Source organism: Denticeps clupeoides, chromosome 9 (assembly GCF_900700375.1).
Source record: "Denticeps clupeoides chromosome 9, fDenClu1.1, whole genome shotgun sequence".
Lineage (NCBI taxonomy): Eukaryota > Metazoa > Chordata > Actinopteri > Clupeiformes > Denticipitidae > Denticeps > Denticeps clupeoides.
In genome coordinates, this window is record NC_041715.1 from 12,298,400 (window position 1) to 12,322,067 (window position 23,668).

The 23,668-nt window shown below is 42.0% G+C and overlaps 4 protein-coding genes across 4 annotated transcripts; 3 read left to right on the forward strand and 1 right to left on the reverse strand.

Moving 5' to 3' along the window:
* Nucleotides 1-1,476: 1,476 nt before the first annotated feature.
* On the forward strand, nucleotides 1,477-7,483 carry hcn5 (hyperpolarization activated cyclic nucleotide-gated potassium channel 5). The gene is made up of 10 exons (XM_028991759.1): nucleotides 1,477-1,898; nucleotides 2,217-2,403; nucleotides 3,180-3,284; nucleotides 3,411-3,548; nucleotides 3,636-3,797; nucleotides 3,884-3,977; nucleotides 4,066-4,193; nucleotides 4,708-4,854; nucleotides 4,943-5,180; nucleotides 5,894-7,483. The coding sequence occupies exons 1-10, from the start codon at nucleotides 1,714-1,716 to the stop codon at nucleotides 6,058-6,060; spliced, it is 1,551 nt and encodes a 516-aa protein (XP_028847592.1). The 5' UTR covers nucleotides 1,477-1,713; the 3' UTR covers nucleotides 6,061-7,483.
* Nucleotides 7,484-9,559: 2,076 nt separating this feature from the next.
* On the forward strand, nucleotides 9,560-17,429 carry ska3 (spindle and kinetochore associated complex subunit 3). The gene is made up of 10 exons (XM_028991871.1): nucleotides 9,560-9,844; nucleotides 10,010-10,071; nucleotides 11,319-11,493; nucleotides 11,945-12,416; nucleotides 12,494-12,588; nucleotides 13,268-13,449; nucleotides 13,907-14,107; nucleotides 14,521-14,615; nucleotides 14,956-15,100; nucleotides 17,342-17,429. Exons 1-10 carry the CDS (start codon nucleotides 9,742-9,744, stop codon nucleotides 17,405-17,407), a joined length of 1,596 nt encoding a protein of 531 aa, XP_028847704.1. The 5' UTR covers nucleotides 9,560-9,741; the 3' UTR covers nucleotides 17,408-17,429.
* A 394-nt stretch (nucleotides 17,430-17,823) lies between these two features.
* Nucleotides 17,824-18,867, reverse strand: sap18 (Sin3A-associated protein). The gene is made up of 4 exons (XM_028991679.1): nucleotides 18,713-18,867; nucleotides 18,413-18,522; nucleotides 18,206-18,328; nucleotides 17,824-18,136 (listed from the first exon to the last, which is right to left on the reverse strand). The coding sequence occupies exons 1-4, from the start codon at nucleotides 18,782-18,784 to the stop codon at nucleotides 17,980-17,982; spliced, it is 462 nt and encodes a 153-aa protein (XP_028847512.1). The 5' UTR covers nucleotides 18,785-18,867; the 3' UTR covers nucleotides 17,824-17,979.
* Nucleotides 18,868-19,007: 140 nt separating this feature from the next.
* On the forward strand, nucleotides 19,008-22,592 carry LOC114797160 (uncharacterized). Its single transcript, XM_028991844.1, has 2 exons — nucleotides 19,008-19,274; nucleotides 20,361-22,592. The coding sequence occupies exons 1-2, from the start codon at nucleotides 19,097-19,099 to the stop codon at nucleotides 21,683-21,685; spliced, it is 1,503 nt and encodes a 500-aa protein (XP_028847677.1). The 5' UTR covers nucleotides 19,008-19,096; the 3' UTR covers nucleotides 21,686-22,592.
* The last annotated feature ends 1,076 nt before the right edge of the window (nucleotides 22,593-23,668 follow it).

Here is a 23,668-nt window from a genome sequence, read left to right on the forward strand (position 1 = left end):
CAATGATTTCAAGCATCACCCTCCTTTTAAAGCATCCAGTCTGCTATTCTAACTCAATCAGCATGACAGAATGATCTCCAGCCTTGTGCTCCTCAACACACTCACTTGTCTTAATGAGAAGATCACTGAAATGATCTCAGCAGGTCCTTTTTGTGGCAGGGCTGAAATACATGGAAATGGGTTTTTGGGATTAAGTTCATTTTCATGGCAAAGAGGGACTTTGCAATTCATCTGATCACTCTTAATAACATTCTGGAGTATATGCAAATTGCCTTAATAAAAATGGAAGCTTTGTGGAAACCTGTATATGTGTCATTCTCAAATCTTTGGCCATGACTGTAGTAGGACTTTCGCTAAAAACTCTTTCGGTTTACCACATATTTAAAATCTTAAAAGAGCCTGCTCTTAAATGGGCTATAATACGTATTTCTGTCGTAGTAGTTGTAGTGACAGCTTGATGCACTGTATTGTTCTGTCTATCAATCTATATATCTATCTATCTATATTTTATTACCAAAATGTGCTGGTAATTATGGGAATATTTTTTCCATCAGCCAATTAAATTGACCCTGTACCACTGACTGTGCCCCTTTTTTTCTCCAAACACACTTTTGCACTTTGTGGACAAAATGTTCTGTTATAGACGTGCATCAGCTATGTTAATTTTGCTAAATTGTGTCTAGGATGCAGGAAATGTTTTCTTTTGACTGTACTATGATGGTCACAATTGTTCAGGTGTCACTGCACGGTAAAACAATAAGTAAAACTCTACCTGAAGGCCTTTAGCTGTGCAAACGGGTGTTTTATACATTTCTAGCGAATCCACAAGTTTCTAGTAGCTCTAGCAAGTAATCTTGATTATCAGCTTGACCTGTATAATATCTGTAAACTGTAGTTTAGTAAAAGCAGAACATTTAATTAACAACTATCCAAAAACACCAAGGATTGCACAATAAATGGTTGAATAATACTCAAACAGAAGATTAAAGACAGTGGCAATTGCAAAAATAATTTACTGAAATAAAATGTATGCTTTATCATATAAATGCAGACTGTTCTCGGCTTTATATTATGGTAAAGTAATCACCGATATGTCACAGCATCTGTATCATGTAGCACACATCTTGGACAAAAAGTACAGATGCGTAACATAATCTGCAGCATCAGAAGGAGCTGTGTTCCCGAAAGGTGTAGGGTCACACACCCCAGTACGCCATCCAAAAAAAAAAAAAAAAAAACGTAACCCCGGTAATATTAACTGAAGGTCATTGGATTTCTGTCATTTATTGTTCTCGAATTCATCTCATTATTAATACAACGTTTATAACACATACATCACTTGTCTTCATGGAGCACCATGCCTCCAGACGTGTCTGTTTGGTTCAGATGACAGTAATTGTGATATTCAAAACCAGCCATTGTTCTCTGCTGGCACAGATGAGCCAACCTACATTTCAGGTGCGCCTGAATCATCTGTGCATGAAGCGGAGACGCTGAATAGTTGATGAGGCGAAAGAAAGACAGAACGGGCAGGTCCGGCGGTGGCTCTGGGAGTTCAGGACGAGGCCAAGAAACTGTTAGGGACAATTTGCCTGTTGAAGAGACACAGAGAAAGGACCAAAAACAAAAAAAAGACTACCCTTCCCCATTTGAAACAGGCCGAGGAGCATTGTAAAGGATGTTCAACGTGTTTGGCTGACTTGGGGCACGTCAATGGAGGGGCACGCAAACTCTGAAGAACGGCACGCCAAATCGGGCGGCGGGTGGAGGACGCTGCTCCTGCCGCAGATGAACAGACAGTCTCTTTATGTGTACGGCAGCGAGGTGGCTGTGGAGAGGGAGTGCATCAGACAGAAGGAAAGCGGTGTACTGGTCATCCACCCCTTCAGCCCAATAAGGTAAGGAATCCACGGGCTGTATCTTAAGGCGTGTGGTCTTGATCTTGGCTGATAAGTTTAACTGCTTCTCCGTCGTAAAATAAAATTATACTTGTCCAATGTAAGTAATATATTACATAATACCCATAATAATGCATTTTACTGATATATTAACTTGATATATTAAATAATGCATTTTACTGATATATTAACTATATATATTAAATCAGAATCTGCTTGGTTTCATTTTCAAGGGATGGAAATAAAATTTGAAAGGAACATACAGTGGAAGGGGAATGTGAAAAACTGTTTTTTGGACTGTCATTCTCTCTTTTTAAGGGGTTATTATATCATGTGCATGATGGCCGTTACATTTCTGAACCTCATTGGAATTCCGATTGAGATAGCGTTCCTAGATGGGCACAGTTCGTTGGGCTGGGAGGGCTTCAACATATTCTCTGACACCCTCTTCTTGTTCGATGTGGCCCTGAACTTCCGGATGGGAATCATTCATGAAGAGAGTGAGGTAAGGCAAAGCTTTCATGGCCTTTTGACACTGCACTGCCTGTGCCATATGTAGGGCTGTAAGTAAGAATGCATTTTCACGCTTGATAACAACCTTTAAAGCAGGATCGTACGGTATAAATATATAAAAGTCTTATGTGCCAACGGATAAAACCTGATCAGCAGAATCTGCTTCGCTCATCTGCACGTGGATCACTAACACAGGATTAAGTCTCAATAAACAAATAGTTTTGATACTGGTTGTGCGTCATTTCATCTGACTGTGACGCATCAGGTTTTTTTCTTTTACCACAGTTGTGACATTGTTTAATTACAAATTGATCCAAAGCTGAAAAGCAATTTAATAAAAATGTATGCAAGTAAAAATTACATAATTAATTAATTAATTAGTATCAGTCAAACATCAAGTCAGTCTTTACATCAGTGCAAATAAATGGCAAACAGATTCAAACAATAATACATGAGCATGTAAGGTAGTTCATGCATAACATGTGCCGCATGTGTATAGTTTTATGGAGCAGCCAAAACCAAGTAGCACCAGTGGAAAAGATACTGAGCATGTTAACTTAAACTTTGTTTTATTAAATCTGCATTCACATGATGCTGTGTTCTTTCCTATCATTTTCTGCAAGTGGATTAAAAATCCATTATATGACTATGTGCACTATTGCAAAATATACATTGTGAGTTATTGAATTATAATGATACCAATGATATCATAATTTTCATGCCAACACATATATCTAATTTATGCATTAACCACTACATTTCCCACAGACCGCCATTCTGGATTTAAAAACCATTCGGAAAAAATATTTAAAGAGCTGGTTCATCCCTGATTTGATTGCTGCATTTCCTGTCGCCTACATATTAATCATAGCGGTAATAAATCTTTTTTTTTTTACACAACAAAATGTCGTAATATGTCTCCTGTATATGTTACTGTATATTTAAGGTGATGTGTCTTGCTGAACAGTTCATGATCTAATTGTTATTTTCTGTGTTAAGGATTTGCACTATACTTCCGATGCTGCATCATCAAAGCACACTAAAATGGTTCGATTTCTAATGTTTGTGAGGATCATCAGCCTTGTCCGTCTTCTGCGTGTGTCCAGGCTTGTCAGGTTCTTTAATGAAGTTGAGCGGGTGGGTACAACATTTAATGCATAGCAGTAATGAATGGATCTTAAATGATTCAATGGTCCATTGTTTCTTTTTGATTATTTCTTCAAGGGGTCAAAGACCAATCTTGAGGCCGTGCGAATGTTTTTTAAAGTGCTGTCATTGTTCATGATGGTGTTTCTGCTCTGCCACTGGAATGGGTGCATTCAGTATTTTGTGCCCATGCTGAAGAATTTCCCTCCAGACTGCTGGGTGGCACGAGAGAAACTCACGGTGGGTTCAGTTCGTAGTAGTTAGCTGTTAGTTTGTAATCTGATTACACCATGTTATATATTCTCCCATCTGGCTGTGTCTTGCAGAATGCCACCGTGGTTAAGAAGTACTCTTTTGCTGTGTTTCGCGCTTTCTCTCACATGATTTCCATCTCCTACGGAGCCTCGGGAAGTCCAAAAAGCAAGGCTTACACTTTTTTTTATTCGCAATCATTTTGGTGCTACCTGATGTGCCGTGAAATTGTAACACGAGGTGTGTCTCTTTACAGATGCTTCAGATCTGTGGGTGGTCATGACCAGCGTGGTGTCCGGAGCCTTGATGTATACAGTGCTAGTCGCGAATTCCACAGTCATGATAGCGCAGGCTGATCCAACAGCCAAGGCCTACAAAAGGAAGGTGCCAAAAAACACGATATACTTGTTCATCTCAATGAAACTTTAAATATCATGAGAAAAGTCCTTTGTTTTCATAATTTAATAAAAAAAAATTCAACCTTCAGATATGCTATATTCATGGTATAAGCCAAGCTCCATTTTTAATCTGGCATTAAGACTAGCCCTACACTTCATGTGTCTTGCTTGCTCGCTAATGTAAGGTCAAAGACGTCCTCCGAATAAAACAAGAATGAGAATTATTTTAAAGGGAATTTAGTTTCTATTCTTCAACATACACCAGTCTAACATGCGGTTGTTTCCTGTTTTGCCTATTTATGTAAATCTTACCTTACAGAAGCTGATAAATCCCATTCAAACACAATGTAGAGACTTGTTCTCATCAGTTAATGCTTGGTTGGGGCTGGGAGGCTGAAGGTTCACATTTTGCAAATGTTTTGAGCTGCATTAGTGAAGTAGTGAAGTAAATCAGTACGTTGATATGAAGTCGGTGCATGTGTGTGGTTGTCCCCTTTCAGATGAATGAGCTTAACAACTACATGACCTTCTGGAGCCTTCCCCTAAACATCCGGGAACGCATCACCAAATACTACCAGTGCCGTTACGTGGGTAAATACTACAATGAGAAGGAAGTTTTGAACAGCGTTTCCTCGTGTATTAGAGAGGTAAAGTTTTGTCCTCCATTTCCCGTTCCTGCCTGAAAAAAAAAAATTTAACCCTGCATTGATGTAGTTTTTTTATTTTTTTTCAAAGGAAATGCTGAAAGTCATGTGTGCCCGACTGGTAAAAAGTGTCCCATTTTTTCGGAGCTGGGATGAGAACTTCATCAGTGTCATCATCCTGCATTTACAATACGAAGTGTACCAGGAAGGTGACATCATCGTCCATCAGGAAACAGTGGCCGACCGCATGTTCTTCATAGAGCATGGTCAAGTCTTGATGGAGGCCAACACCTTTAAGAAGGACCTGTGTGATGGGGATTACTTTGAAGGTTGGTTGGTGCTCTTGTTAATTCCGTGACCTTTTTCTCATTAATGCTTGCATGCAGGCGTGTTTTATTATCATTGAAATTAAGACCACAGCACTTGCTCCAACTCTGTCAGGGTCATGATCTGTCCAATGAATCCATTTATAAATGATTAATGTGAATGTTTTTTCATATTTTATGCAATGACCTGTTCGGTGACATGGTTCTGTGTCAGTATCGGATCTGTACTGTTTGCCTGATCTGTTCTGCACATGCGCATTCTTGGGCACAGTAGAAATATCTGGAATGGATCAGCCGTTTTGACAGAATGATCATGGATTCTGCCCATGTGGCAATTTTGGCCAACCGGTATGCATGAACACACAGCATGACTGGTGATGCAAATGCTGAAGCCAGATTGTTTCAGCATTTGAAGCAGTATAAATTATTTATATATTAAAATTAAATATAGATTTTTATTTATATAGTAATAATTTGTGATTTATATATTAAAATAAAATATATTCACAGACCATTCATCACTGGTTTGGTTTCTTACCCTTGATTTTTACACACATCACTGTCATGCGTGCAAGAGTTCATTCATACTTATTTGTGGATGCTTCAGACTCATTTATGCACTTGCTGCATGCTGGAATGTCTTTGTGGTTTCTCTTGTTTTGTTCCTAATGAATAGATAAACAGACAAGCCTGTGATTTCTTGTGCATTTTCTCAGAGGAGTGTCTCCTGTTCCAAGGAAAACGTCTGGCTAGGTTCCGGGCCCTGACTCCCTGCCATATTTACTCGCTGGCCGTGGAGACTTTTCAGGAGATCCTACAAGACTTTCCAGAGGTCAAACAGGATTTGGAAGCGATGGCAGGAGTTGCTGAACAAGCTTTATGACATAATCAGACACACAACTTTTACGTCTAGACAACACCAACAGCAAATTCCAATAAATGAATTTAATGGACCAGTGATTTAACTGTAAATACTAAAAAAAAAAAAGATTTTTAACACAAAATTATTAGGTTTAACTTGGTGGTCACCTAACCTTTTAACCTAATTTCCAATTGTGTAAATACAGTTTCACTTCATTTGTAATAATTTTTGTGACATTTATCCAGACTGGGGAACTTCTAATGAACTGTGTTGCTGTGAACTGTGAACGTGTACTTGCATAAACAAATGAGGATTATGATGGTCAAGTTACTGAAACTCTAACCTTGGTGTAAACTGTAACATAAATCCTGGGGCTTCTTTAGCCAAACACGCAGACGGTGCCGGAGGCCAGCCTGTGCTTGTACTCGTACAGGTAGTACGACGCCTGTGGAAAGTTGCACCTCATTTCCATCTTGCCGGGCACCACGTGGACGGCCACACCGGGACCCAGGCCCTCCTGAAGCTTCCTAAGCATGCGGGAAGCCAGGTAGACTCTGGCTTTCTCTGCGTCTTCCTCGATGGCCGCATACACTTCTGGCGGAGGGTTGGGAATTTTCCACTCCAGATCCACAATCAGCTGATGGATGCGCGCCTTGTCCAGGGAACTGGGGGTATCCCTGTAGCAGGCCACCACATGAGGACCCGGAACCTCTGTGCTGATTTGCAGAAAGTGCTTGGGGTTCTGGTGGGGTTCCTTTCCTGAACCTTGCATACTGACCTCTGCACATTCCTCCAGCCAGATGCCCAGCGCAGGGTGCACCATCACAGCCCAGCGCAGCCAGTCATAGTTGCGCTCCAGGGTTTTTAAGATCGACTCTGCCTGTTCCTCAGGTGGCTTCCCATTCAGCTGTGCTTCCCGCAGTTGCTGGCGAATGTCATCTCCAGCCTGTTCCAAGAAGTACACTGAGCAGCGCCCCCCAGTGGCCTTCATCTTCCTGTAGAGAGCACTCATCCTGTCAGACCAGGTCTTCATCAGAAGAGCCTGATCACGGCCAACCAGTGAGGCCTGAGTGAAGAGACAGAGCAGGCCAGTCCCGAGAACAAAGTTCACCTACAAAAAAATGCAGATATGGAGAAATGTCCATTTTATCTTTGGTGCATTAAGCAACACTGTATCAGAATTGGTATGATCATTTACAACACTTTCATTATCATTTTTGTAGATTTTTTTAACTTTTTAATGAGAGCAGCTGAACATGCCTACCAACACCACAGAACTGACAGAATTATAGACATACATTTAATTTAACTTCTGTCCTTCCTCAAATAATATTGCATTGGTGGCCTACAGCTTTGGGGGGGGTTTCTAAGAGGTATTGCACAACACCCCTATTTTATTCAAGTTCAAAAAGTAAATCTACAAACTCACTGATGGTTTATTCAAAGCAATGCCTTTATCAACCATAGTTTTTCTACTGTTTGCTTTCTGATAAGTGCTGACATTTTGAAAAACAATTGAACTTCACAAGGTCAGACTCTGACCATTAATGCTATATGCAATATGTTGAATTTCCATAAATTTTGTATTCATGTATGTATTGCATTAAAGTATTTATTGATGCTTTAAATAGCAGTTGTTATCAGTTGCTATATTATCCAAAATAATTACCAAGAAAAAATGGTTTCGTTATGAAAAACTACCTGGTCATGAAGCTTGTACAACATTTGCCATCACCATTAGGTATAATTACTTCTGTTTCACAATCAGTTTATTCACCAAAAAAAAACTTTATTTTAATTGAGTGAACCTACTGACCTTCACACAGAACTCCTTCATCTCCCAACGCTTTGGACGTTGCTTATGGATCAGATCCTCCAGCAGGGTGGGCTGCTTCGTCAGTGCTGAGATACCCATCATTCGGTTGTAGAGAGCGGTGAGCTGCCTCTCCAGACAGTGCTCCCGCACATAGTCCAGGAACACTTCTGTCTCTCTCTTGGTAAACTCGGTCTGGGCCCTAATAGTCACTCCCAGCTGGTTGTACACGACCACCAGGTCATCTTCCAGACGATGGACCTCTTCATCAGTTAGCAGGCCCTGTCCAAAAGACTCTAACTCTTGGTCTATTTGGTCCATGTTCTTCTTCACCAGGTCCACGTCCTCAGTGGTTGCACTGCCATTCAGATAAGAGCAGACACCTTGAACTAGGACACCCATGGTCTGCATGTAGACCACAGGCTCTGTGACCTTCCCAAACAGTGCCATAACGAAGCTCTAGAAACATAATGCATTATGTACAAGTCAGACATACATAAATACAAGCTTTTATACCTTAATCCAGACCTTACCTTTTATACCTTAATCCTCAAAGCATTGGTGATTCCATACAACCTTCACTGAGCCTGTCTCTATTTATACCCCCTCCCAAAAATTATCATGTGATAAGGGCTCTTTCACAGGTATCAGCCTACAATGCTCTTGAAACTACCAAATGGGCGTGTCAATGTGCTTTCATCTGGAGGACATTAAAGGTCTTTAAACCTTGTTTGAAATAGTAAGAGACTGGAAGCATTTATCTGAGGTTATAGATTCTAAAATGTTCACAAACCGCTGTAGTTTATAACATTGAGTTTACATTTATGGCATTTATCAGACGCCCTTATCCAGAGCGGCTTATCAGTAGTTATAGGGACAGTCCTCCCTGGAGACACTCAGGGTTAAGTGTCTTGCTCAAGGACACAATGGTAGCAAGTGGGGTTTGAACCTGGGTCTTACTCAGGTGTGAGTGTCTTACCCACTAGGCTACTAGCACGCTTCTTGTCTCTTGTCACTTGTCCACTCTGACCTCTGTTGCCCAAAATTGTCCATTTACATTTCATCATTTACATTTATGGCATTTATCAGACGCCCTTATCCAGAGCGACTTACAATCAGTAGTTACAGGGACAGTCCCCCTGGAACAATTTAGGGTTAAGTGTCTTGCTCAGGGACACAATGGTAGTAAGTGGGATTTGAACCTGGGTCTTCTGGTTCATAGGCGAGTGTGTTACCCTCTAGGCTACTACCACCCTGTCCACACTCTTCTAATCTTGTCCTAATTGCAGCCATGGCAAAAGGACAGATACTGTATCTACTCGACCCACTTCTTTTAATAACAATTATCAATAATACACAATGTTTAATACACCATGCTCTTCATTATACAGTGTAATAAAGGGAGGCAAAACGCGCGGTGATAGAACTTTTATTTTGAAAATGACGTTTTGTGTTGCCATATATTTAACAAAGACCAGTAGGTGTGGGCAAACAAGTCTGCAACTACTTCCACAGCTAATTTCACATGTATGGCTAGCGGGTAAACCAATTTACGAGTACAATTACTGTAGCTTAACGATAAAGATTTGCAATACCCTGTAATTTAAATACATTTTGATAACATACTAAATGTGCCATTTTAAGGCAGAAGTATAAAGCGCATATAATTACCAATCTGGCAACCATTGTTACGTAGTCGGAAGTGGCGCTAAATTCGAAAATATCCCTGGTTTCTGCTCTTCTAGGTACTAGACGCTTAATATTAAGACAACCCGTTTTCAAACCAACGATATTTAATGTTGCTCTGTCCGAAATAGTTTTATATTTGGTCTGATTGCTAGCTTTCTGCGGCCGTTGTGGACGTGTGCTTAGTAGTGTGTGTTTACAGGATGGACTCAACCGCGCGTTTCTTTGCCAAACTGCGAAGTATCGCGATCCACCTGGAAACAGAAACAGCAGATCTGCTACAAATACACCAGAACGCCGACGACGGTAATGACGGTCGGATTTGTTTTAATCACATGGTTGGTTGACACAAAATCCTGGTCTGGATTTCTGGTTTTAGATATATGGATGTCCGTCACTGTAAATCTGTACCGAATAATGATCCTGTTGTTTATTTAAACATTAAACATGAACTTATTTCATGGTGTTTAGATCACCCCGAGGCCGCCACCCGCGTTTTACATGAACTGAACTCGGAAGTCAGATGCCTGAAAGTAAGACGCACATATTAACTTTTCTCTCTGTATGTCAGTACATTTTCTGTACCACGTGATCCGTAGGTATTAGTAAAATAATCGGGTCATCGTGATTAAAACAATGCATATATTGTACGCATTGTTTATACATGGACTATCACAGTAATATGAATACCCTGCTTTTCGAGCGACAATTTTTTTTTTAACCATGTGAACACATTTAACTATAGGGTTATTTCATGTGAAATCATCACACTCTTGGACCTCATCATCACAGATACACAGATACAAAGTAAAATAATATTTTTATTAGTCATTACATAGTTATTGTTCATTTGGAAATGGCTTATTGCAGTGGTTCTCAACCTTTTTTTTGCAGTGGGCCGCACTATGTCCAAGTTCAAGTCTCACGGGCCGCATATTATTTACATATGACGTCATCAACGCTCAAATCTAAAATTATTACAATTAGATGTATTATTATCATTAGAGAGTATAATTATACTTACCATTAATGGGACACCTGATGTTGTCGGGAGCCGACCAATTTGGTGAAATTCGGCTCAAAAGGAGTAACAGCACAATGAAGTTGTGACTGTAAGTTGTAGTCTGTAAGACGCGCACGGAAACGTGACTTGATGCGCGTCATTGCAGAAAATGTGCGTTCGCAAATGCATGTGGATCCAAATATGGAAAGCACTTTTGAACTTATTAATCTGAGGTTTTGTCCAGAGGGAAAGTGAATGGCTCTCTGATGAAATGTCCTGCATATTTTATTTTCTCAAAATCAGAAAAACGAGAGATGAATTTTTCTTGCATTGTGTGTGTTAACGGTGTAATTTCATCAGTTCATAGTTGCGTCAGTTCTGGGCATATATGAAAACATGATCACCAAAATGATTTTGTTTGACAAAAATATTGTTCAAAGTTTGTTTAATACATGTATTTGTTTAATACATTTTTTTAAATGAATTGTAAAACCATTTATTATTATTTTATTTATGTTTAATTTATTTTTATTGTTTTTTTACGTGTTCATCTTACATCAAGGTAAATGTACACCATCAGAGGGACCATTTTGAAAAATAGTTTTTGCTTAAATCAATCAGTATATGTCCAATTTCAGTTTTATGAGTTAATTGTGTGACCAAATCAGTTTATAATGTCTTATGTCTTATAATGTCTTTCTCCACTAACGCCAACATGTCAGTTAAAGCTGCAGCTTTCTGACTGAAGCCCTAAATTGCATTGTCTGATGTCATTAGCGGCACGTCCAGAGTCAGCTCAGGAAGCATGATGAAGAGATCTCGGAGGTGAGGAACTTTGTTCATATCTGCTCAGTTCTGAAGCAGCGAAGCACCGAAGACATGGCAAGGCTTACCAGGCACTATGAGAAATATGGCTACAAACCACGGCAGAAGAAGCCCACTTCCCTTCCAGGTATTCAAATACAGCACAATCTATATTCTATTAGGCTAATTATAGTGTTTCATTATACTCATGGCCAATTTATTCCTGCAGCGATTAGTATTGTATAAAACTGTATAAATTGTGGGCAAGGTTTTCATATAGAAAAAAAGTAATTTAAATAAACCCTAGGTCTAAGTTGCAAAGATTTGTTGGTGTCACCACTCGAGGTCTGCTAGATGTGGCTGCGTGACTGTGAACATGAAAGCATAGTAATGGGGTTTTGTAATTATCATACTGCTCCTGATCTCTTTGGATCATATTGTATAGTGCATGGAACCAATTGAGAGGTGAACTCATTCTCGCCATCTAAACAATTACCAGTATGGTGACCAGTAATACATGCAATGTTCATCTGTGCTTTTTTTAGTTTAGGCTCAGAAAGGGAATGTCTTTTATCCCCCCCTTTTCTGTCCTCTATCAGAAGAAGACCGCACGGAGGCAGAGGCTGCCACAGACAGCACCAAATTCCTAGAAGAAATCCAAGCAGGGCCTGGGGAGGAAGCAGTTGCAAGGGGTGACCAGGAAAAGTCAACTCCTGTAAAGGAAGATCCTCCACCAGTTGACCCCATGCGCACACCACAGCTTTCAGATTTTGGTTTATCTGAAATGCATCTTAAGAAGGTTTTGGAAGGGCTTGGCATGCACCAGGAGCCTGCACCCCTGCAAGAGCTCTCACTGCACCCTAGAAAGGAGGAATACTGGAAGGAAGAACATCTGACAGACTTCATCACTTCAAACCCCCCAATGCCAAAAACGCCAAAGTGTGACCTGCGGTTGGATGAAGATTTGCCAACGCCGCGTCTGGAGGATTTTGGAATTACAGAGCACACCACATGTCTAAACAATGACTTCACTATGGATCTGTTCCGAAAGAAGCCACCAAAAACCTCCAGGTACCTTTTTCTGTGCTGTGCATGAATAAGTAAGGCTTGCACAAGACATTAAACTATTAATGCAATGTCTTGAACAGCAGAATGCTCTTTGATCAACCTGAGCATCTAATTCAGAAGCCAATCTATGTCCTACCAGAACCACCAACCATCCCACCAGATGGAGGCTCCAATGGTAAATGCAGTTTTATCATATTTTTTATTATCAAGGGGAAATGGCCTGGTAACATGGCACAGTATGACTGTTGTAGAACATTTTCAGTCATCAGTTGTTCATAATTGACTAATCAGCTCAAAATTAAACACAGACGTTATTATGTTTAAGACAGTCTGGTTGTCTGTACAACTGACATGGCTAAAGTTTTACACCTTCCTGACACAACTCTGCATTACATGCATCCCCAGTCATTATTAGTCATTCTAATTGCTATGTGGACCTCGTATTGTGTGTTTATTGTGTTGAAATGATTGGTTGAGTACGACGTGGTAGTTTGGGTGTGAATTTAATGATTCCAGATTCTATTCTAAAGGAACGCTTGCTTCCTTTTGGCCAGTTTAAACTAAAGGTTTGGAGGAATAAAGTGATTGTCATTGTAAAACACTACAGCACATGGTGACACAATGAAATGTGTCCTCTGAATTTAACCATCACCCTTGGTGAGCAGTGGGCAGCCATGAAAGGCACCCAGTGATTAGTGTGTGGGGACGGTGCTTTGCTCAAAGGGCCCTCAGTGGAACCTTGGTTTGTTTGGGAATGCAGACACCCCCACTTCGGTGTAAACCATATGATCAAAGCATTTATGAGCATTATTATTAGATACTGTTATGCATACATGTCCACTTATCTTTTTCAGAAAGCATGGATTCACCGGAGCCACCAGTGTTTTGCACCCCAGGCTTAAAGATCATAAAGCCGGCTGCTCCATCCTTACCTGTCATGGCAGATTTCAGTATTGTGGAGTGCAACCGCGCAGCAACCCCCGAGTTACCTGCATTTGAATCTCCACTCATTCATGGTCTCCTTAGTGTTAGAAAGGTGTTTTTCTTTGTTTGTCACTTTATTATGCACATTTCTAGAATCATTGAATCATTTTTTTTTATTGAAACAACATCATGTCTCATGAAGAATGCAGCTCCTTCCTCTAAATCATCAGCATTCTATGAAAACTGGGGCTTTGGCAGGTTCTGGTCACCTGACGTTCCCAAAATGCAAGTTAGGCTTCCACAGATAGAGCAGACCACACCTGAGATGTCTTGTAGTCTTCTCTGGCCAGAAATTTACTCTGAACATGTTTTATCAGTAATCTTTGACCACATGGTCCAGAAAGACATCTACAATGCTTGGTCACCTAATACATGGTAAATACATGATTTGTACACAGCAACCTCCTGCTATCACAATTATTGTTGGTACATGGTAGTGGAGATTATTGTGAGCATGTATACCTTTTGCAAGTTTGAAGAGGATCTTTTTTTTACTTATTTTATTTTAGAAGAGTGCGCATGGTGAGTCGTTCACAGATCTTACAGGAACCAGTGAGGTGTGTGGTTTAGAGGAACCAAGTTATCCAAACCAGGAAAATCACACTCAGGAGTGGAACCTGGCAACCCCACGGGTTAGAAAGCACTTTGTGGATGAGCCACAGACCCCTGAGATGCCAGACCTGAGCTGTATTACCCAGGACATCCTCAAGGCAAGTTGCCATTTTTCCCCCTCTCTCTTTCTCTGATGGTCTTTCTGATGTTCTGTGTTATCGTTTAGTTTAGTTTATTTAGGTATGGAAATAAAAATCAGATGAATTTATTCTGAGATGTATATTAATTTGATTTATACTACAACATTAAACATGTCATTATTCTGTATAAGAAGAATGGCATGGTAAACAGCTTCTCAAGATCAGTAAATAAAAAGCTAAAATAATAATAGTGTATTTGTATAAAATTGGGGAAGAAATTACTGAGCATCGCTGAAGAAGTCCATACAGGACATTTGTCTTCTTGTTTTTGAGAGATTGAAAATCTTTTCTTGCGATTTCTGGAGGACTTGTGTTGTATAATTAACTGACCAATGAGTGTAAGAGGCTGCTCTGTTCCTCTCATCTGGCAGGTTGCATCTCAGTGCAGGTCTAAAGCTGCACCAGTACTAGTGGAGATGGGACCTAAAGCTGGACTGCACACAACAGCAGCAGGGAAGGAAAATCGGTGAGAGAACTTACTGTATTCGGAACCAGTGGCTCTTTGCACTCGCCTAAATCAATCAATGTTCTGGACAGACGTCTCATGAGGCTTTACTGCACATATTCGATAATGGTGAGGGAAACCAGCCCTGAAACATCCAGAGAGAAGCCTTGGGCATCTGGTGCTGTTTTGCTTTAGTGTTTGTAGGTGAAAAGAAATGGTGCACTGTCATCACAGGCATTAGGCAAGGCCTGTGGTCACATTTATGACATTGTGTGACTGATAATAAATGAGATTATTGAAGAAAGGGCAAAGTGTCCTTCTTCTATGCATGTTAAATGCAAATGTTTATTCATCTCCTCAGCAGGGCTCAAAGCATGATGCCTGTATCTGAGGACGAATTTCAGGGTCTGCCTGGATACCTGAAACAGATCCCTCTTACCAGCCTGAACCAGGCCATCCAGAAAATCAACCATGCCCTGCAGGGACGGCAGAAAGGTATGCACAATGTGTGTATTATGCCTCGTATGTGGCTGAATTGTATGTCGGGGTAGTGAATTTACTGAAAATCTGCATCTTTTAGGCAGTATTCACAGCTCATCACTTTTACTTATTCTAAAAATTGATTAAATTCATTTTTCCCCTAAGAATTATACACACAACACCCCATTTTTCCCCGCATAATGTGGGAAAAAAGTTTACTTGAGGTTTTGGCAAATTAAAAAAAAAAAAAAAGAGAGAAAGCACATACAGGGTGGTAGTAGCCTAGTGGGTATCACACTCTCCTATGAACCAGAACTGCACTATGAGTATTCACAGCCTTTGCCATGAAGCTCAAAATTGAGCTCAGGTGCCTCCTGTTTGTCCTGATCACCATTGAGACGTTTCTGCAGCTTAATTGGAATATACTTGTGGTAGAAAACAGTTGATTGGACATGATTTGGAAAGGCTCACATCAGTTCATGTCAGAACACAAACCAAGCATGAAGTCAATGGACCAAAGGTCTGTAGACCTTCGAGACAGGATCGTCTCCGGGCACAAATCTGGGGAAGATTATAGAAAAATTTCTGCTGCTGTTTTGAAGGTCCCAATGAGTACGGTGGCCTTCATCTGTAACAGGAAGTTCAAATCCACGAGGACTCTACCCAGAGCTGGCCAGCCAGCTAAACCGAGCAATCAGGGAAGAAGGGCTTTAGTCAGGGAGGTAACCAAGAACCCCATGGTCACTCTGTCAGAGCTCCAGATGTCCTCTGTGGACAGAGAACCTTCTAGGACAACCATCTCTGCACCAATTCAACAATCAGGTCTGTATGGTAGAGTGGCTAGATGAAAGCCACGCCTTAGTAAAAGGCACATGGCAGCTCGCCTGGAGTTTGCCAAAAGTCACTTGACGGACTCTCAGACCATGAGAAACAAAATTCGTGTTTGATGAGACAAAGTTTGAACTCTTTGGTTGTGAATGCCAGGCGTCACGTTTGGAGGAAACCAGGCACCACTCATCACCAGACCAATACCATCCTTACGGTGAAGCTTGGTTGTCGCAGCATCATGCTGTGGGGATGTTTTTCAGCTGCAGGAGCTGGGAGACTATTCAGGATAGAGGGAAAGACGACTGCAGAAATGCACAGAGACATCTTGGATGAAAACCTACTCCAGAGTGCTCTTGAACATGGTTCATCTTTCAGCAGACAATGACCCTAAACAAACAGCCAAGTGTCCTCTGCATTTAACCCATCACCCTTAGTGACATATATACATATACTACTCTTGTAGTATATGTATACCTATATTGTGGAAATGCGTACAGGAGAAGATGGAGGCATTTTTCAGCTTGATCATTCATAGAAACCTTTTTTTCCTGTTTGACTCTCATTAGAGGCGGACGTGTCGCTCTCGCTCCCCTTATCTTGCCTGCTCGCTTCTCTTCTCCTGTCTACTGTCTTTGAGAGACTCTCTCAGCCCTGCTCTGCAAACAACAAAAATCATGGATTTGATCAGCTGGTCTCTCAACTATTGACACAATCATCTCAAGGAGTAATCCAGGAGCGGGAGATCCTGAGTTTGCTGCCGGGTACACGATGAACTGATGGGATGAGTGGAGGGTCGTGTGCCTGTCTGCTCTTTCCGTGGAGGACATTGAAGACATCTACATATTCGGAGCCATGATCACAGGACTTTTGCTGATTGGATTAGGCATTGACCTGGTGTATCAGAAATTGAAGGCGATGGTTACAGCTGTCAAAAACCCCACCAGGCTGGCCGGATTGATTGATGGAATGGGTAGAGCTGGGGGCGCACAAATTGTGACTATTGATCGCCAATTGGATACCATCACTGTGACTATTGATTGGAAACCGGACAACATCGTGGAGATGTTGATCAAGCAGATCAGAGGCAATAGATCAGCTGCGAAAGTTCCAGCTCTTCGGCGGAAAAACCAAAACAACTTTTTCCTATCTGCATTCAGCTCCCTTAATCTGCAGCTGCTGTGGAATCAACATCTCCCATCAGGGCCGGGGCAGCTTGACTCATTGATTCTCTCCCTTCCCCAACCCAAAGACACTTAACGCACTCACCCTCCACACCAGGGCTCCGCCCACTTTGCACCCCCTGGCGTAAACTGGTGGTTCTGTGTGTGTACCCTTTTGGCACCCAGGTATCAGTTATACTTGTACTTTTGACAGGATTAAAGGGTTCTTATCTATCTATAAAAAAAAAGTGAAAATCTCCTCTATCCCCAATTCTGCAGGTGGCATTTCTGATCCAGCTCAGTTTCAAATGGAAGAGTTGTGGAACATCTCTGGAGCTGGGCTAAAGGCTCCCATGCTGCTTCTGAGCCTCACTGAGCTGAAGAAAATTGAGCACATGCAAGGCACCGGGAGCAAAGCAACATATAAAATACTCACACACAGTCTGTAGTGGTTACTGTTCATGTAAGTGTAAAATGCATATGAAGTACTCAATTCATAGGGAATGGGTCTTTTAACCACATACATTTAAATAAATTCTGTACTAAACATTCTTCCTTGTCTAGTAATTTACAAGGGCCGGGTCATGTATTGAATACATCCATTTGAGATCAAAAGATTAATTCCAGAATAAAAGAGTCCATTAATTGTTAAGTTTGGGTGGTCTGATACAAAACTTTATGCAAAACATGCTTTCATGGGCTTAGAGCAGGCTTACTTTCCAGAGAGAATTCACAAGTGTTAAAAAGCACAGGCAATGTCATAAACAGAAATTCAATTTTAATGGGTTCCGTGAAAAAGAGACTCTGATCACTATGTATAAAACTGGAAATAAAAACAAAACACTCAAGTTTACTTCTGCCCACAGTGTGTGGAAGGCAGAGATCGCAAAGATTACACATGAAGAGACTTTGGGGACTTAATACGGTCTCATACGTCCAGGAAGGGCTGGGGCTCTGTTGGGGGGAGTGATGGCGATGTCCAAGTAGTCTCCTATCTGAAAGCGTTGAGACTGCAGGGTCATGGAGTCATCGACACCCTTTCGCCCTGATACAGTGCTACCGATATCCTTGACCCTGCCAAAACATTGATTTGTGAGTGGAGGGAAACGGTCAAAAACAAATCGAAGTAGCACATCACGTTACCTGTAGCCTTGTCGTTTAGGATCTGGATACACAATTGCGAAACCAAAATGGGTTCCTTTCTTTCGAGCTTCAGGATAGACCTCCTTCACCAAACTCGTGAGCTCTTTCAAAGTAGCATCCATCCTGTGTTGCAGAGCCAAAGTGAGCTACAGACCAAAACACAAAAGATATACAAGGATATATGTTTGCCTGTTATTAATAGTTCACCAAGTGTAAATCTGCAACTCGCTCGATGGAACGTTCCCCCGCGCAAACTCGTCCATTCTGTGATGTCTGCCATTGTTGGTCGTAAATACCCTCAACAGTAGTGGACAGGTCTGTTGAAAAAGCAAAACTGTGTTAATTAGATGACGATTACTTAACAGTTTCATAAAGGCAGCAAACTACATAAAAACTTCACGACGCGTACTTAAAAATATGCTAACAAGCTAACGGGTTAACATAACGCTAGCCTATATGCTAGACGAGTTACATACACGTTCTGATTTTGTTAACGACCAAAATCACCTTTTCTCTATCGACTGGCTTTTCTGGCTCTTTCTTGATTTCTTCTTGCGTAACTCGTGATTCCACAGCCATACTTTATCCCCAGAATATCCACAAACTGCAGCGCGAATGACTTAGCCACAAGCTCCACTTCTCCACCGTGCTGCCGCGTGTCGCGTTTTGAATACGTCATCCGTGGGGGCGGGGATAGGGCGGTCTCCACCAATCACAGCCATGGAAGTGGATCTCCAAGGGGACAAATGACCATTAGAGTCGCGAGTTAAAAGTAAGTTAGCGCTTGTTGTTTCCTGTGTGGCGTGTATGCTGGCCGCCATTTTGGGAGTCAAGCGGGATGAGAAAGTGAGTTGAGGGCACCACGGGCCCCACGCGATCCCTGGCCTTAATATGGTCCACACGTGCGTCGTGGCAGGCTGTCGAAACAGAAGGACCCCGGGGACCGCGCTGTCGTTTTACCGCTTTCCACGCGACCCAGAGAGAAAGCAGCGGTGGATCGCCGCCGTGAATCGCGAGGGCTGGGCGCCGAACGACGGGAGCAGGCTGTGTAGCACCCACTTCATTTCAGGTACCGGCTGAAGCTGCGTGCTGCCGCCAGCGACGCTAGACCCTGCACGCCGCCTGTTTTCTGGTTCTCCCGTTTATTCGAGAAGGAGATTGCAGTGTCATTCTTTCACCACTAGGCGCAGTTTCCCACCTTGCTAATATCACGTCGTTTGATCAATACCGGGAGTTTGTGCAAAATAATTCCCCGTTGAACAAATAACGTTGTGACCGTAAAGGGATATTTCTGCTCTACTCATGTCTACAATACATGAGATATATAGCTCATCCAAACTGTTTTATATATCAGTTTTTATTTTATCACTATGTAACATGACACTCCAGACTTCGCTCAGGAAGAAGAAATTAAGAACGCGAAGTGATTACACTGCAGCACAGCACACGGTGACACAATGAAACGTGTCCTCTGCTTTTAACCATCACCCTTGGTGAGCAGTGGGCAGCCATGACAGGTGCCCGGAGAGCAGTGTGTGGGGACGACGCTTTGCTCAGTGGCACCTTGGCGAATCGGGATTCGAACCGGTAACCTTCTGATTAGCGCCAAGTACCACTCAGCAAAATACCAACCCCACATACCGATTGTAACACATTTCGTTGTGAGCACCGTGTGCTGTGTTTCGCAATGACAATCACTTCATTAATATACATTATATACAAATACACTAATATAAACATAATATTTAATTTCAGAAGGGATTACATTACCAGGGATTACAGTACTTTGTAATTTTAAAGTACTCTGAGTGACAAATAAATCATATTGGCTCAATTAAGCACATATGAAAAATGTATATTCCAATCTAACGGGTAGGTAATTTCTTTCAATGCAGAGCTCTGGAGCTACTCGCACGTTAACCTCAACCCCAAAAATGCAGGGTGCAGATCTGGTTATCGATTTTCAACACTGATATCAGAACCAGTTGCAGGATGATGCCTTTTTTAATACCAATATTTAAAAATACATTTCAGCAACTTGCATGCATCACCAGACTTGTTTTCCTTCTGGGCTCTATAATCTGACGTGACCGACGTTAGACTGCCATCTTGAGTCCATTCATTCATGATTGTCATGTGCACTTGTCTCTTTTAGGGAAACAGGTGAAGAATCCCAGGTCGCCAGACTATGTTCCTTCTGTTTTCACTGCAGCTTCCCTGTCTCAGAGCATGAAGGAAGCAAGCGCCTTTGAACACTCTGACAAACCAGAGGCTCAAGTGGAGGCAGCCAATGCTTTACTCTTCCTGCAAGGCCAGGGCCGGATGGCAGAGGAGCTGGGTCAGAACCAGGATGCAGAGGAGGCGGAGAGCACTGCGTCGTCCTCGAGCAGCGATGACGGAGATGAGGCTGATCAGGCCAGTGACCAGGTCAGACCGAAGTCTGGCAAGAACATCTCCAAGACTCATGACTATGAAGCTAGTCTTCGAGCCTTGAGGAAGGAGAACAGGGCATTGAGGGAATCTGTGGAGAAGATGTCCCTGACAGAAGCTTCTCTTAGAAATGATCCAGAGAAAGTAAGCTTCTACACGGGGCTTCCGAACTACTTTGTGTTGGAGACTGTCATGTGGCTTCTGTCGCCTCATATGAAAGGGGACAAGAACACAAAACTAACCAAATTCCAGCAGCTTCTCCTCACATTAATGCGACTACGGCTGGATCTTAGGAATCAAGATCTCGCGTACAGGTTTGGGGTGAAGGTTGCCACGGTGACCAGGACAGTTCACAGGATCATTAACATTATGTCCACCACCTTGGTGCCCACCGCGGTGTTTTGGCCGTCCCGAGTAGAGCTTAGGAAGAATCTTCCGGCAGCCTTAAGGTCCACGCATCCCAACTGCGCAGTGATAATTGACTGCTTTCGAGTCACTCTGGAGAAGCCGGTCAATTCCCACGCAAGCGAGGAGCGGCCCACAACAACCGCAGCCATGCTGACCCAGGCGTCTCAAGGATCTGGCGTGAGCAAGCTGAAGTACCTCATCGGGGTTGCCCCTCAGGGCGTGGTCACGTTCGTTTCCCGTGGCTCGCCGGGAAACATTAGCGATAAGTGTTTGGCTGAAGGCTGCGGCTTCCTGTGCAAGCTCCTCCCAGGTGACGTTGTCCTGGCCGACCACGACCTTGACATCGCAGAGTCGGTTGCCGCTTGCGGGGCTGAACTCAAGATCACTGGTGCCAGCAGCACCAGCCCCGGGGGTTCAGGGGAACATTGCAGAGGGGCGGCGTCCCCAGAGAAGGTGAGCGTGCAGAGGCACGTGGAGAAGGTGATCTCCATGGTGAAGAAGAGGTACTCTATACTGACAGGACCAGTGGAGAGCCCCTTTTCAATGGTGGACCGGGCTTCCAACATGACCACGTTTGATAAGATAGTGCAGGTGGCGTGTGCACTGAACAACTTGTGCATCTCTGCCGCGCCACTAGAATGAGATTCCCGAAGTCCCGCGAGAGTAAAGCCACTTTTCTTGGAGCACATAATCATGCACTTAGCTTAGAAGGACAATTTAATAGTGCTTGTGTTTGTGTTGGGGGCAAAACATATGCTGTATAAAAGTCAGACATGATAGCTTTTGCATCTGTGTAGAGTGTTTGGTTATGAGGGAACATTCCATGTGTGATTTAATTTGGGGCAATTCCATACACCGAAGAACGAGATCTTCTTAGAGCTTTGGCCCAGTGCACCTCCAGGAACAATAGCAACAAGGTTGTCGTTTTGCCTCAGGTCCCAGTGCCTTTAGGCTCTTTAATGCTGACAGTAAAGTATACCAGGGGTTCATTTCTTTTTAAAGATGTCTATTTTTGCATTAAAAGTTAAATTATACAATCAGCACTTAATATCTCTATTATGTTACTGTATTTTTTCTTATTTACATGAACAGCGTAACTATAAAAAGTATCTTAGCACCCATCATCTATTGAGAGGTGTGTGTGTGCTGACGTTGTCTCCCACTGCACAATATCTAGGTGTGTAATTCATTGTTTGGTCTTTTTTTTTTGGTTTACAGTTGTTCGTATTTAACATTTATACCATGATGTTCACACATAACACTATTTGTCTTAAAGTGCATGTTAACATATAGCGGTTTTAAACACACTCCACGTCCTGAGTACATGAACACAATTACTCCCATGTGTAGAATTTAACCATAAAATATCGCTGTCCATCTGTTCTTAGTTAAAATATTTGCTCCTCGACATGTCTCTGTTGAACCAAATCTGGTCTGAGCATCTTACCATGGACTCTTAGGACGGAGCACTCCTAAACCTCTTTTTACACTAAACGAAGAGCCATGTTTTCTGACCCCATGCCTGATATTATTGAGGCTTAATTTGAACTCTTATGGGCTGTTTCCCAAAATGATCATTTTGTAATTAAAGGGAAATAAATGTTGCAAAATGGATGTGAGTGTTACTTGTGATTTTTGTTTAAGGCCATGTTGGCTTTAGCAACGTGATGCCTTTAACGTGAACTTAACACCGTCCTCCTGCCATAATGGTTATTTAATCAAGTGATGTAAGACTCGGCATTGTTCATCATTCCTGTGTTCTGGGTTCTAGCTGAGAAATGCCAAATTTCTTCTAAATCAGACTTTGCTTGGTGGGATTACATGAATGGATTTTGAACATTTTCAGCGTCATACAGCATTATGTAACAACTTATCCCATTCCAGAAGTACTGCCAGAAGAAGTTGTATTTATTGCAATGGATCAAGATACTAAAATTCTTTTAAAAAAAAGCATCTGGGAAACGTTGATGTTTGTGTGTGTATATATATGTGTTGTGTGTGTGTATGTGCGTTTGTGTATATATGTGGGGTGTGTGTGTGTGTACAGTACAGGCCAAAAATCTGGACACATCTTCTCATTCAAAGTGTTTTCTTTATTTTCATGACCATTTACATTGGTAGATTCTCACTGAAGGCATCAAAACTATGAATGAACACATGTACTTAACTAAAAGTGGAGACCTGGTCTCCACAGTCACCGGACCTGAACCCAATCGAGATGGTTTGGGGTGAGCTGGACCGCAGAGTGAAGGCAAAGGGGCCAACAAGTGCTAAACACCTCTGGGAACTCCTTCAAGACTGTTGGAAAAGCATTTCAGGTGACGACCTCTTGAAGCTCATCGAGAGAATGCCAAGAGTGTGCAAAGCAGTAATCAGAGCAAAGAAACTAGAATATAAAACATGTTTTCAGGTATTTCACCTTTTTTTGTTAAGTACATAACTCCTCATGTGTTCATTCATAGTTTTGATGCCTTCAGTGAGAATCTACCAACGTAAATGGTCATGAAAATAAAGAAAACACATTGAATGAGAAGATGTCCAAACTTTTGGCCTGTACTGTATGTGTTGTGTGTGTATGGTTATATATGTGTGGTGTGGATGTGTGTGTATATAAATGTGTGCGTG